This window comes from Biomphalaria glabrata, chromosome 17 (genome assembly GCF_947242115.1).
Source record: "Biomphalaria glabrata chromosome 17, xgBioGlab47.1, whole genome shotgun sequence".
NCBI lineage: Eukaryota > Metazoa > Mollusca > Gastropoda > Planorbidae > Biomphalaria > Biomphalaria glabrata.
This window is the reverse complement of record NC_074727.1, coordinates 11,169,616-11,183,354: the sequence shown is the minus strand read 5'-3', so window position 1 is coordinate 11,183,354 and position 13,739 is coordinate 11,169,616. Positions and strand designations below refer to the sequence as shown.

General features: G+C 32.4%; 1 protein-coding gene across 8 annotated transcripts; it reads right to left on the bottom strand.

The window, feature by feature from the left end:
• Window positions 1–62: 62 nt before the first annotated feature.
• On the bottom strand, window positions 63–12,879 carry LOC106063780 (protein Mpv17-like). Of its 8 annotated transcripts, none has more exons than XM_056016023.1 (9): window positions 12,797–12,855; window positions 10,198–10,358; window positions 7,039–7,141; window positions 6,806–6,921; window positions 6,012–6,101; window positions 4,794–4,889; window positions 4,382–4,414; window positions 3,073–3,125; window positions 63–2,632 (listed from the first exon to the last, which is right to left on the bottom strand). In XM_056016023.1, exons 3-9 carry the CDS (start codon window positions 7,112–7,114, stop codon window positions 2,560–2,562), a joined length of 537 nt encoding a protein of 178 aa, XP_055871998.1. In that variant the 5' UTR covers window positions 7,115–7,141; window positions 10,198–10,358; window positions 12,797–12,855; the 3' UTR covers window positions 63–2,559. The 8 variants fall into 8 exon arrangements, with proteins under 8 accessions (XP_055871998.1, XP_055872001.1, XP_055872000.1 ...); XM_056016026.1 differs by having other exon boundaries at window positions 12,793–12,833; XM_056016025.1 differs by having other exon boundaries at window positions 12,772–12,802.
• Window positions 12,880–13,739: the final 860 nt, after the last annotated feature.

Genomic DNA, 13,739 nt, shown 5'->3' with positions numbered 1-13,739 from the left:
ATGTGATTTTCTGATAATTCTTTTATCTACAAAAAAAAAAAAAAAAAAAAAAAAGACCTAAGTATATTAAACTGTTTTTTTATTTTTTTAAAATGTTAATGACCATTTCAAGGATAGACATGAACAAAACAATATGAAAAATAAAAAAATAAAAAAACATTAGCATCAAGTAAAAATAATATGGCTATAATGAACATCTATAATTCACATTAACGACTATAATGTGTAGTGACACTCAAACTTAAAGGAAGAAAAACAGATCTAAGTTAAAGCCAAACATATTTCATACAATAAAGAATGTATGTAATGAAATAGGGATGGAATCCTACCAGTAAAACTGTAAAAACCCAATAGTCATCCTGGACTAACAGTCTCTCTTTTCAAAATACAGATATAAGCTTTTCTTTAACACATGTTAGAAGTTAGAATGAAGGGTAGGGGGTTGTCAAAGTTACACTGATGACCGAGACTCAAAAATACTATTTTAAAAACCTAAAAAAAAATTCTAATCTTATAAAAAATGATTAATGTATAAAGAAAAATTAAAATTCACATAAACAATAAATATATATATATTAGAATAAAGTAATAATCAAATTTTATTACATAAAGTACCATTAATTCCAAATTAATCACTCAAAATGCAAGAAAATATGTTATATACAGTAAGGTCTGATTCAAATTCTGATTTTAGAACATTCATATCAAAATGAATTTATTTCAAGTTACAATTTTTTATTTTATTTTATATATATATATATATAAAAAAGGAAAGATGAGGGGGGGGCATAAATTCTCTTTTTAAAAATGCATAAAAAAGCAATTAAAATTGTTAATAATCCTTTTCTGTTTATAATATTAAAATATTTCTTAGTCCAGAATAATTCAAACATAAACAAGCGTATACAAAAGTCCTAAATAGATCATACAATGAAACATTTTAGATTGATCCCATAAAGACATTTGTAGGACATTTCTAAAATAACAGTACATAAACAAGTTGACATAAAGAGACATGACACAGAGTAGTGAAGAGTCCAAAAGAGGACATTTCAAGGCCAACAATAATAAATGGCTACTAACAGTTTTAGACATTTTGTTCTATGAAAATGCTGAACTCTTGAAAGAATAAAGAGAGATAATGTTCAATTTTTTATTTTTTTAATAATAGTAACATATTGCAGATAATAGAATGTCAAGTGGTCAAGTACTTAATTATTTATTATTCTGATTGAAATTAATATTATTAGTGCAAATAGTTTAGATCAGTGATGCCCAACCTAATCCGACCTGCAGGCCATTTTTATTTCCGACACTCGTGTCGTGGGCCATATGACCACAACGGTACAAAAACGAAATGAAATCGACCTGTAACAATTTGATTAGAAACTGATTAGCACTTACATTAATTAATGGGATATCTACAAGTTATCTTTTTTTTTACGCGTCGGAAAATAGCTTAATACTTAAAATGTAAGCAACAGCTAGCTAGCTGACGCCTTTTTTTTTTTGTTCTCTTTTTGTTAAATTTTCCCATAAATCCTTCCATATCTAAGCGTAACTTAACATTTTTTGTATTTGCAGCTCCAACCAAGAACGCCTTCATATCTGTTATATAATGCTGCTTAGCCTATATGTTGTTTTTTAAGCTACTTTCTGTACAACTCAAATATGTTGCCTTATGATCATGTTCCACTAAAAATAAAAGCTCCGTTTAACTTTTGCTGGTAGATTCTACATTCAGAGTTCACTTGTATTTTCTTTCTATTTCATAAAAGTACCATTGTTAAAGGTCATGGTACTGATCCATCAGAGATAAAGTCAGGACCCTAATGTTCATAAGATACTTTTTTAAACCTTTTTGGTTTTTGGAAAGGGAGAAGGGATTTTCTACACTTTGTGCCGACTTTTTGGCGGGCCAAATCTGGCCCGCGGGCTGTATTTTGGGCATCACTGGTTTAGATCATTGAGATAATTATGTATGGTTGGAATATAAAGTCTTTGTTGGTTATAAAAAAGTAACACACCAAGTAAAATAAATAAAAGAAACAGTACAACACATTGGATGCAGATTAACTATCACAGATAAAGCAATTTTTTATCTGAATATATTCGAATGCTTCCAAGTATCATTATATATAACCTTCAACAGTAATTCAAAATGAACTGAAACAGTTCAAAATGTTTTTGACTTTGGAGAAGTATACTTTTAGACCACAAGGTTGAATATTATTTTTATTTAAAAGTTCCATATAGTCTAGATAAGAACAAATCTGTATGACTATGATCTCTATAATTAATTGTTTATTGATTTTTTAAATTAATATAACTGATTTTAAACCAAAAGACTGAATTCATTAAGTTAATGACTGAAGTAATTATAACATTTTCAATAATTGTTTGACAAAAATCATAAGTCACAATGTCTTTAAGCCAATATTTCACTAAGCTTTCTGGCATATATGTGATTATAAAAAAATGAACTAGAAGCTGGTAAAGTTTGAATCTTCCAATAACAATCTTAAATCTATGATTCACACACACACACACACATCCTATCTATTGCTTTCGCTCTGTTACCCATGCCAGATATGTGTTCCAACCAAGAGCTACACAATTTACAAATAGCACCCTGAAAAAAAAAATTACAACAAGTGAGTTTTTCATCATAATCTATTGTAATAATATTATACTAATTATAGTATAATAAAGCAAAATCTATTTCACTCTAATAATGGTTATTAGACTGTCTTTGGATAGAAAAATAAGGCAGCACTTTATTGGAAAGCTTATGGATGGACTGGGTTGAATAATGCAAGCAATAGGGGATAAAGAATATTATCAATAATTTATTTACTTCATATAATATTTACTTAATTTAGTCCTTGGGGAGAGAGAATGCACCAAAAGAACTGTAGTGAAATGGTTGAGATATTTGAGTGGTGTGGAGTAAGGTGAGCCATATAGTGCAGAAAAGTAAGAAGAATTGAAACTGAGACATACTAGACTACACTTAGATCGGTCCTGAATTTCTCCATTTCCATCAAGACTGAAAACATTTTCAAAACTTACCTATGTTGTAAAGGCAATACATAAAAATTGATTAATTGAGCCAGTGGCCAAATCTGAAAGAAAAAAAAAAACAGTCAATAGTAGAGTGGTAATGTCAGAACTAAACCCAAGAAAATTTTGAAAGCGCTTACATACTGATAAGAGGGAAGGAATCTATTCTAAAATACAAAAGACTAACTCAGAAAAAAAAAGGAATGGAATAGGTCTAATGAGCATTTGTTTTGAAACTGAATAACTGATACAGGGTGAAAATGATTTCGACTACTGTTGACAATGAGCTGAGTGCAACACTTGAGGGAACTATTGTCATTCTAGTGGACATTTGGGCATGGAACATGGTAAGTACAAAAAGTAAAGTTCCCCTTTCAGACCCTGCAGTCTATAGGGCAGATGATGTAAAGGTCATCCGTTTCTCAGGCCAACGATTAATGAACAAGGTGTCATGTGACCAGCAGAACGACCAACACCTTTACTTTCCCCCAACTAAAGTTAGGTATCCATTAGAGTTGGGTGGACTCAGACGCACCCTAAAAATCCCCAAATTCAAAATCCTAGTCTTCAAGAGGATTCGAACCAAGAACCCGAGGTTCAGAAACCTAGAGCTTAACCACTCAGTCACTGTGCTGGTGCCAAACATTATAAGCTTTCCCAACAATTTTTTTCATTTTCTTTGCATTTCTATGATGTCAAAATCAGACTAGTACATTACTTAGCACTTCCTTTTTTAAAGAATAAACAAAAAAGGATTATTCCATGGCTGTTTTTTTTTCCATTATAATATATGCCCAATAGTGAACAATATGTAATTTATCACCATATATATCTCTCATAATTAATTTCTTTTGAAAATAACGATACTTGTATAATATATTACAAAAACATCTCATTAATTATCAATGTATCATATAATTGCCTTCACCATTAGGTTCTTCTATATAAACTTTTAAGGTCTTTTCCCCTCCATCTTTGGTCTAACATGGATTTCTCAAAGCTCATAAGCTTAAGACCAAGATGGCGCTAGAAGGCTAGTGTAAGGCTCAACCATCCAGAATGTCAGGTCAAAATCTCATACAATAACCTAAGAATATAACATGGCGATGGACATCAGAATTGTAAACAGATCCCACCTATTTACTTTGATTAACTATGTTGAATATTGAAAGTGACAATATTGGAACTGCTCTGAATTTCATTACAAGAGTAAACTTGAAGTGTGCGTTAGAATAATATGAACGCTGGTCACACTTTTATATATTTATAGTTATTAAGATATGTGATGTCTGACACCATTAACAAATAGCAGACTTACTTTATAACTTGTGAAGAGGAGAGGCAAAAACTCCTGGAAGAAGACAAATAAACTAGAATTAGAATGATAATATATCTAGTGCCTCTTCTGCTCATATCAGAAAGTTAAGTAAACCTTATTTTTACCTACTAGCAAGTTGGGATAAAGTAGATTCCAATTGCATTATTTCAATTGATTATCACTTCTCAAATAATATTTATATTTTATCTTGTTGCAATATATGAAATAAACATTCTGCAAATATTATTAAAATGCTGTCTTGCCCGGCTTATGTAATAAAGATGGTGAGGGGTGAGTGAATGAGGTAAGAAGGAGTGAGATTTTTTATTTTTTTTTTATTTCGATTTTAGGCACATCGGCACAATTTAGGAGTGAGTGAGATTCTATTAAATACTCATAGAAATGAAATCACCTTTTGAAATTTGTTTTTGATTTCTTGAATTGTTTCTCCTTTTAATAATCCCATTACTGTCAGAAATGTGGACAGAAAAAATGGAGACATACACAGCTGAAAATGTAAACAAATAAAAGTTATGTTACATTATCTTCTTTTCTTTTACTTCATCTCATCCAGATTTAAAAACAAATTGTACCTGATGACTATATCTTATTTGTTAACAGGGTAATGTTTAAAACACTGGCTAAGTCTAAAATAATGGCAAATATATCCTCATAATATATTTAAAAAAACAACAACAGGCAATGACTAAAATAATTCTGCCAATGCATGATTAAGAATCTCACAGACAACTTGGCAACTGGTTATTTATAAAAAAGGATTATAAATGTTGATTCTGTCTTATATGTATATATTACACCCAAAGTTTATATAATAGTTAATGGCATTTCATGTCTTCAAATAACTTTAAAAAAACCCAGATGATTTAGGACGTCCAACAAAGCTCAATATAATAAGGATTGAATGTCTTGTAAATAAGTGTGTTTACTACTTTATGTGTAAAAGTATGAGTTGAAGGCATTGCAAAGCGCTTGTCAGCTATACCAAAGGACTTGTGCTTTAATCATGGTAGAGTTTGGCTGTGTTTCTCAACTATTTGTCATTCCCGCCCCCCTTGCACCCCACCAAAAAAAAATTGTATGTCTGTGCTCTTGCATTACCTGGAAGAAGCTGTAAAGACTTAATAAGTAAAAAGTTTCCCATATAGACCTAAGTACCCTAATTCAAAAACCCTGTCTAGAACAAGTAATTTATTGGTTCCGAAGCAATTTGATTTATCACTCAACAATAAGACAAAAGTGAAAAGATATATATTAATTCATAATTTTTTTTTCTTCAAAAACATATTAATTTTGTAATAATGTCTTTTTAATTGATCAATACTCCAATATCAATTTAAACCTACTATAATAAAAATATAGGTAGTAAATATCTTCTCTTTTGAATGTCTGTAATTTATAAGATAGATAACAGAGGTTACCACTTTTGCACCTCCTTATTAGCACTTCATGCTGACCCTTCCATGCAGGGGATGTGCTCCACAGGTCAACTAAAGTCACTGATGACCTACAGTTTTACCTTTTACAGACTTAGGTATTGACAACACACTTGTCAATAAGACAAATGATTTAATTACAGTTTTCAGGGCTTATTTTACACATTAAGACTTACTTGATCAGTTGCCATCATTTTGATAGCAGCAAACTTTTTACCAGCATATAATTTATCCAGTGTTAGATACCATCCTCTCATCATTGGACCCTGCATTCAAATAATTCCAATGGTGTAAACATTTTGAAAATAAAAATTATAGTTTTTTTTTTATTTTCTGAAAAATACACAACCCAAAGTGACAAAAGACTATCAAAGAGTTGATTGGGTGTTTTGAGATATCCATGTCTTACTTATATTCAACAAGGTTCAAAACAAAAAGCTAAAGTACAGGGACTTATACTTCATCAAACTATTTTTATGTAGACAGAAATATGTCAAATCAAATGAGTTTTCATTATTATAGCATTGTTTGAAATGGGTCAAATCAAAGAGCAAAAATTTAAATGTTAAAAGACAGTTTAAACTAACTTTAAAATAGCTGTGAAGTATTTGAATATCAATATGTCATCAAGAAATGCTAAAGAAAGTAAAGAAATTCAAAATGAAAACATTGTATCCGTATTCTTTGTCACATATATTACAGTAAAGACTGGTTGATCTAATTGTTTTTTATTTAAATCTCATATTTAAAGTAATATTACATTACTATTTAGGCCTCTGCTGAATCGCTGTTACTCCTAATAACAAGACACAAGTTACTTGTACAAGAAGGTTTGAAAATATTTGAAGGTGCTACTGGCACATACACACATATATATATATATATATATATATATATATATATATACTAATTAAAATATAGATGAAATCTAATCATATTTTAAATATTATAAATAAGTCTATTTTCCTACAAAAAAACAGAATCCAAGAACCAAAAACCTGCTACTTCTTTTCAAGTCATATTGCTGAAGTCCTTTTCTCTCTATAGCTAGCTGGCTGATACAATCTCCAGCAGTCATAATTGTACCTAAAGAGACAGGATAAAAAACAACAAATCCAAATTATCAAGAAATCAGAATATAAAAAAAAAAACAACTAATTTCCTATTAGTCAGTTTAAATAGTAAAAATAGTTCCTACATTACCAGTTGTGAAAGCCATAGTTCGTAAAGGGTACATCTTTAGTAGCCGTGAATAGCCCTGCCATAATCGAGTTACCATGTTGACAGATTGAACTGCTCACACAGGCTAGAACATAAAAGAGAGAAATTGAAATCTGGAAAAGTGTCAAATGAAGGTGGCAAAATATAAACTCTATTATGAATTAGTAAAAATCTTGGAGAATCTTTAAGAAGGTGTTTAGCTGATAATAGCTCATTTTTTATTTTGACAAATCTAAATACTATTAGAATATGACACCAGGAATGTGATTTTATTAGTTGAACTGGTCTATTTTTTTCAAGGGCCATACTAATGAAAAGAGTTGAGCTGCTAGGTGTGGTGGAAGTATAAGTACCAGAATTATGTAAAAGAAAGGGTAAAGCAAGATATAATTGTGCAATCGAAGTTTGGCTTTGCTGTTATGCTCTATTTTATCATATTTAATAATTAAGTCTTTTTGACTTGGACAAACTTGCTTTTATTGATTCTGACAAATATGCTTCTTAGGAATAGCCTTGTAAACTTTTATTTTATAGCCTGGGACCATAATAAAGATTATATTAAACAAGTTGACCCACGGCGTAGCATACGCCTTTATTTTGCAGGGCCGGCCTTAGGCTAATGCAACCTATGCGACCACAGTTGGCCCCTCACTTTCAAAGGACCCCCGCTAATTCTAGGTGCAAATTATTAAATTAAACTTATAACAGAATTCCAGCAGCCTCCTGATTTACCAGGAGCTCCTTGAAATCTCCTGAAAGTGCAAAATATACGAAAAAGTCCTGGAAATCTCTGGAAATTATTAAAAATCTTTTGAAAACTCATACAAATCTCATGAAATATATAGACAAAATTTGTCATTTTGGGGTGTCATTCAATATGGAAAATGCCAATCCTACGCGTGATAAGCAAAAATGGCATTATGCATTACCCGTAATTGTGTAATCTGGTGAAAGAAACTTCTCATGCCTCAAACTAATGAAGAATTACTTGAGGTCAACAATTCTCATAGATAAATTGAAACATTTGGTAATTCTTGCTATTGAGCGTGATCTATGAAGGAAATAAAAATTTTATGATATACTGTATGACTTCGCTACACGCAAGGCTCGTGAAGTAGTTCTGTAAGTAGTAAAGAATGAAGAAAATGCAAAGACAAATTTATTTTCTTATACAAACTCTTAAATTTCACTTATTATCTGTATCCCTACCCAATCTTGGCCCCGCGACATCTGTTTTGCATAGGGCCCCACAACAGTTGAGTCCGGCCCTGCTATTTAGTGACTAAAATTATGTGGGGTAGAAATAAAAAAAGAGTGATCCTTCCATGACTTTTTGGTCACAATGGTTAAGCCCGGCCCTGCTATTTTGTGACGGGTGAATACTACTTGTTCTCCCACCCTCTTTTTTTTTGTAGGGTAACTCTAGTCCGTCTGACATGCAGAAATAAAAGAGTGATCTTTCCTTTACTTCGTGCGTGTCCAAACTCTTTTGCTATGAAGAGAATTATATATATAGATTTAACTTATTTAAGCATATCACTGTCAGCCATGGCTCTTGTCACAGGCTTTTAAAGATGTAGATCTTGGTCTTAAAGGGTTAAGTGTATCATACGATTGACCTTTAACTTTAATTATAGATTTGCAACAAGCCTATGATAGAGTGTGGAGAAAAGGTCTTATTTTTGAAAATGAAAAAAATGGGCATCCATGGAAGAATGTACAGCTAGATCAGGGCATTCTTAAACAGAACCATCCAAACTCAATTCGAAGGTGCCATCTCTAGTAAAAAAAGTTTGGAAGAAGGACTACCACAAGGTTCAGCCCTTAGCTGCACTCTCTTTCTAATCTTCATGAATGACCTCCCAGACCTCATTTTGGTCAATAAGGCAATGTACTTTTCTTTTTGTGTAATTGGCACATAACAAAAAGAAACTATCCCCTAAAATATTTAAGTCTATTTCATTAGACCAGTGGTGCCCAACCTTATACGGCCTGCAGGCCATTTTAATTTCTGACACTCATGTCGCGGGCCACATTAATGAAAGATAATAAAAAAAAAGGAAATAGAGACTAAACCATTTTAAATAGTTTTATCACAATCCCATGTATGCTGTAGATAAGTGTAGATCTACTTACACCCATAAGTCAATATGTAACAATGGTTTCAGGCGTCTTGTAGCTGAACGTTTTTCCACTAAATTAAGTTCTTGTAAACATTGTGATCATACCCAGCAATTGTTTTCAGAAATGTGCAAGGTTTGTGAGGACAACAAGGCGTAGAAATTTATTGTCTGTATTGACCAAATTTCTCAAGCAGGGAAGTCTGGCTTTGTAAGTCAATCAGTTCCAGTTGGTGTCACTCCTCAGCGGCAAAAGAAATGATTTTGAAATCTGCTGCTCTGTCATTTAGTTTTGAATTTGGATTTTCACTAACATCTTTCACTCATTTTGCATTTTTCATGGCAGAAAAGCTGAAAGCTACAACTGTTGTTTTTTTCTGGACAAATTTATTCCATCTCTGCCAGCTATCTCTTTTTTATGCTTCATTTCTCTTCTTAAAATGTGAGCAACTCTGGAGCCTCTATTACAGCCGACTCATTTCTTGACTTCTTGGTAAATATTTTCGCCAATCGCTAAACTCTACTCAACTTTTGACGTAACTTTCCGATCTTTTCTTTGCGGCTCAAGACAACAATGCCTCATATTTTTGTAATGGTTTGTTTTAGAATGCATATATGTTATGTTACTTAAAAACATTACTGTACAGATCAAACATATTGACTTATTATGTTCCACAAATAAAAAGATCTGTCCACTTTTCCTGAAAGTTTCAACTTCCAATTTTGTTTCTTCGACCATCCCATTTCAATAACGAACAAATGTTACATGGAACGGCACCAATCATGTTGGTGTCAGAAGAACACGAATCAAAATGATGCAGATAAGATGCGCTGTGATAGACACATGAGATGTCAAGGACACGGCTAGCTCAAGACAGCCGCGGAACTATCTAAGACTATCCAAAACAACAACTTGTGTTTTTATAGAAAAATAATTAATGTGACTACTACAAGACGAAAAATTAGAATGCAATCCATCAAAGAAAAAGTGAATCCTAACATAGAAAATAAATTTTTCAACCTTTTTTAATTTTTTTCTATTTCCTATCTTTTGTTCCGATATTTTGGCGGGTCAGTCTGAACTACATCCGGCCCGCGGGCTGTAGTTTGGGCATCACTGCATAGACTGATTCATTGTAACATTTTCTTCATCTTGGCTAGAGTTTCATTTACATTCAACATCTGAAATTACAGCATCATCTTCAGAAATCTCAATTGCCATTTATTTACTTGCCAAATACAAAATTTACATTAATTACATGTGAGATTTCGATAATATTACATGCCTGAAGAATGTTGTCATTTGTTAAACAGTGACTATTAGTTGGCATTCTGATATTACAATGCTAGCTACTATTTCAATACATTCGATAAAAACATTGTAAAAGTCGAAGCAGTGTTTATATACATGCAGCTAACATACAGAGTTGTAAGTAAGGTTTCACATCTGCTTTTGATATAAAATATTATGTAAAGTTTTGGAATATTTGTAGAATTTCATTAAAAAATTAAAATATGTTTAGCCGAATTATTTTTAAAAATGTTTGTAGATCTATTCATCAATTGAGACGACAATTGTGAATAACAAGTTCCAACATTTAGCCACTGACAGTTTTTTTTGTCAGTTATTCCAAATGTGCATTTTTTTTTTCACTTGGGTATCACCCCTGTAATGGTTATCACACGGTGCTGACCGCACCCCCCCCCTGGTGATGCCACTGATCTCAGTATAGATCTTTATGACCTGTACTAGTGAAGTGTATAAAGTGTATTGTTAGGTTCTTTGACATACTTACTCTACTGACCAATAAACTGCTAGACTAGCTGCTATATTTACTAATTTAGTATTATAATTTATTATATTATAATTTAATTAGTTAGATAGTTTATTTATTTCGGACATTACATGAATTCAGACATTCGCTGTTTTTGTGGTCATTAAATAATTATTTTAATATTTATTATAAAACTAGCGCGCTGTATAATGTGCTTGTCCATTTTCCAATGATTCTGACCTAATTTCCTTCCATTTAGCTGTCTTTTTATGTAAGAAAAACGAATTTCAAATTTGTTAGTCAGGTTGTTTTTTCCTATGATGTTACCCGGATGACTTTACCTCTTCCTAGGGTTAAGACTATATTTTTTGATTGGCTAAGTCTATACTAATGAGCCGGCAATATTTATTCTGTTTTTGGAGCTGATTTATTTGATTTATAAGCCAAGTTATTTGATTCCATACAAATAAAAAATTAATAGGGTGTCCGAATTAAATTACGATTTTCTTACCAAAATTTATTTCGGACAGCCAGTTTTGGACATCAATAAAAAATGATCTTATATTATATTTGTTCGTTTGTTGAATAGAGAATAAATGGGTAAATGTTTGGAGTGAGCTTTGTACATTGAATGAAGTTAAATGCTTAGATCTAGACCTACTAGATAGATCTAGATTTATATAGAGAGAATATATAGAATATAGAGGATTCAGTTAGGCAAGAATAGCTATCCTAACATGTACTATACTACAAAAGATCATCTGACATCTGTATTAGAAATTTATTAAATTAATAAACAAAAAACACAAACATTCAACACACATCTAATCATGCAAACAATTCAAACATAAAATAAGTCTAAAAGTCGGTATTACTATGGAAGTCACTATCCCATTGACCTAATTTTGGTAGAATAAGTGTGTTCATATTTTTACTTTTGTGTTCGTATTTATGCATAATTCCAAAACATCTTAATGATTTAATGTGAGGGGTTATGCCTGGGGATCTTAAAATTTAGTTAATGTTAGTAAAGAATTAAAATCTGAGTTTATTGAGGCCTAAATATAGAGATGGTCCGAAATAAATAATGGTGTCCGGAATCAAATAATGTGGGTCAAATTTGTCCGAATTAAATGAAAACACACGGCCTCTTTGACCTTAAATATAATAACAAATATAGGTTAGGAGTACAAATATAAGTAGTCATCCTTATTTATTCTTCTTAAACTAAAGAAGATTTTGATACTTCATTTTCTTTTCTATGTCGAACCATTGTCAAATGAACCATTGTCAAATAATGCGCTGTCAAAGTCAAACTTTCAAATTTGGGCCTATAGGGGGGGCATAGGTGTCCGAATAGCATAAACTACTCTAGAATCTATATAGTTTTGAAACAGCATGGCTGGACTTCCAAACCCATACTCGCCAAAACTAGTCACTCATTCAATTCATAGTGTTAGTTGATTGATAAATTTGGTATCATTGTAATCAATTATAAACTTCTCAGCAAGCTCTAGGGCTCTACTAGGGGCTAGCCTCTACATAACTAATTAATAACTTTAACTAGATCTAGAATACTAGATGATTAGTAGATGTCTAGATCTAGAATTCTAGATAGTTTCTGTTGTTATAGATTATAGGGCCTAGATGAACATTTATTTTGAATTTTTGTCGAAGTCCCAACCTAGGCGACCTAGCTAGATCTAGTCTAGATGTAGTACTAGTTATCTAGACCTCTAGCATTGACTATATTCATTATATTGCCATGATTGTTGTACAACTCAGAATCAGAGACTGACTCAACAAGTTGAACAACTTACAGTACACAGTGACACACTCACTCACACTGGCAGTGACACTCCACTCCACAGCAACAACTTGAACAAAGCGTCTTAGTTTTCTATGCTTACGATCTTGAAACCATGACCCATACAAATTGAAATCATGTTTTATGACTTGTTAGAATGGTTGCTTATTTTTATTTCGCATTTATTGTGTACATATTGGATCTATATTTTTAAACCAGAGGTCACAGAAGCGAGTAAAGTTTACTTTCAGCTATGGCTCCCTCCGTTCTTCATTAATAAATAAATACCCGGTAGTAATTAACTTTAAACAGTGTCAAGTGACATATGGTGGTCGATCTTTCCAACCTCTTAGTCACCCTACTGGCCATGAAGAAGTCAATTTAAAGGGCCGCAGAAGCCCATCTTGAACTGTTTGGATAAGGTTGAACCTCAGATCCCCCCTTGTAACGCCCATGGGATTTGATTTCCGTTCATTGTATGTAATATATGGACCCTAGGCCAATATATGGCTTAAATTATATGCCTATTTTTGTTGGGGGGGGGATACCCAACCAACCTCTCGCCACGCCCAAACGCTCCCTTTTCTGAGCTCATGATTTTAAGTGTCTGCAGTTTTGCTTTATTTTTTCTTATACAGCAAAGTTACAGTAACTCAATGTACATCTCATGGATGGACAATTTTATTTCGGGGTGGGGGGTTGTGGCGGGGAGTTGTCTGAACCCCGAACCACACATGGTTCACAGAATGGTAGATCTGGGTCTAATATATTGTTGATATCCTGCTTGCGCTTGCAATTTGTTTCCATTTAGAATTTGTAACTGGACTTGCACCTAACAAGTAGGCTATAAATACCCTAGCCATGGGAGACTACTGTGAAGGCGACATCATTCCGAACAAAGGTAATAGCCCAGGCATTCATTTCATTTCTATTATGATCTATAGTCGCTTCGCAACAGAAGACCATAGGATGGATAGATGG

Excerpts from the sequence above, each read along its gene's own strand:
- LOC106063780 (XM_056016022.1), bottom strand. The coding sequence starts at position 7,114 with ATGGTAACTCGATTATGGCAGGGCTATTCACGGCTACTAAAGATGTAC. Across the intron at positions 6,102-6,805 it reads TTCTTGGATTCTGTTTTTTT|GGTCCAATGATGAGAGGATG; the intron begins GTAGGAAAATAG and ends ATTTGAATGCAG. Across the intron at positions 2,633-3,072 it reads GTATTGCCTTTACAACATAG|GGTGCTATTTGTAAATTGTG; the intron begins GTAAGTTTTGAA and ends TTTTTTTTTCAG.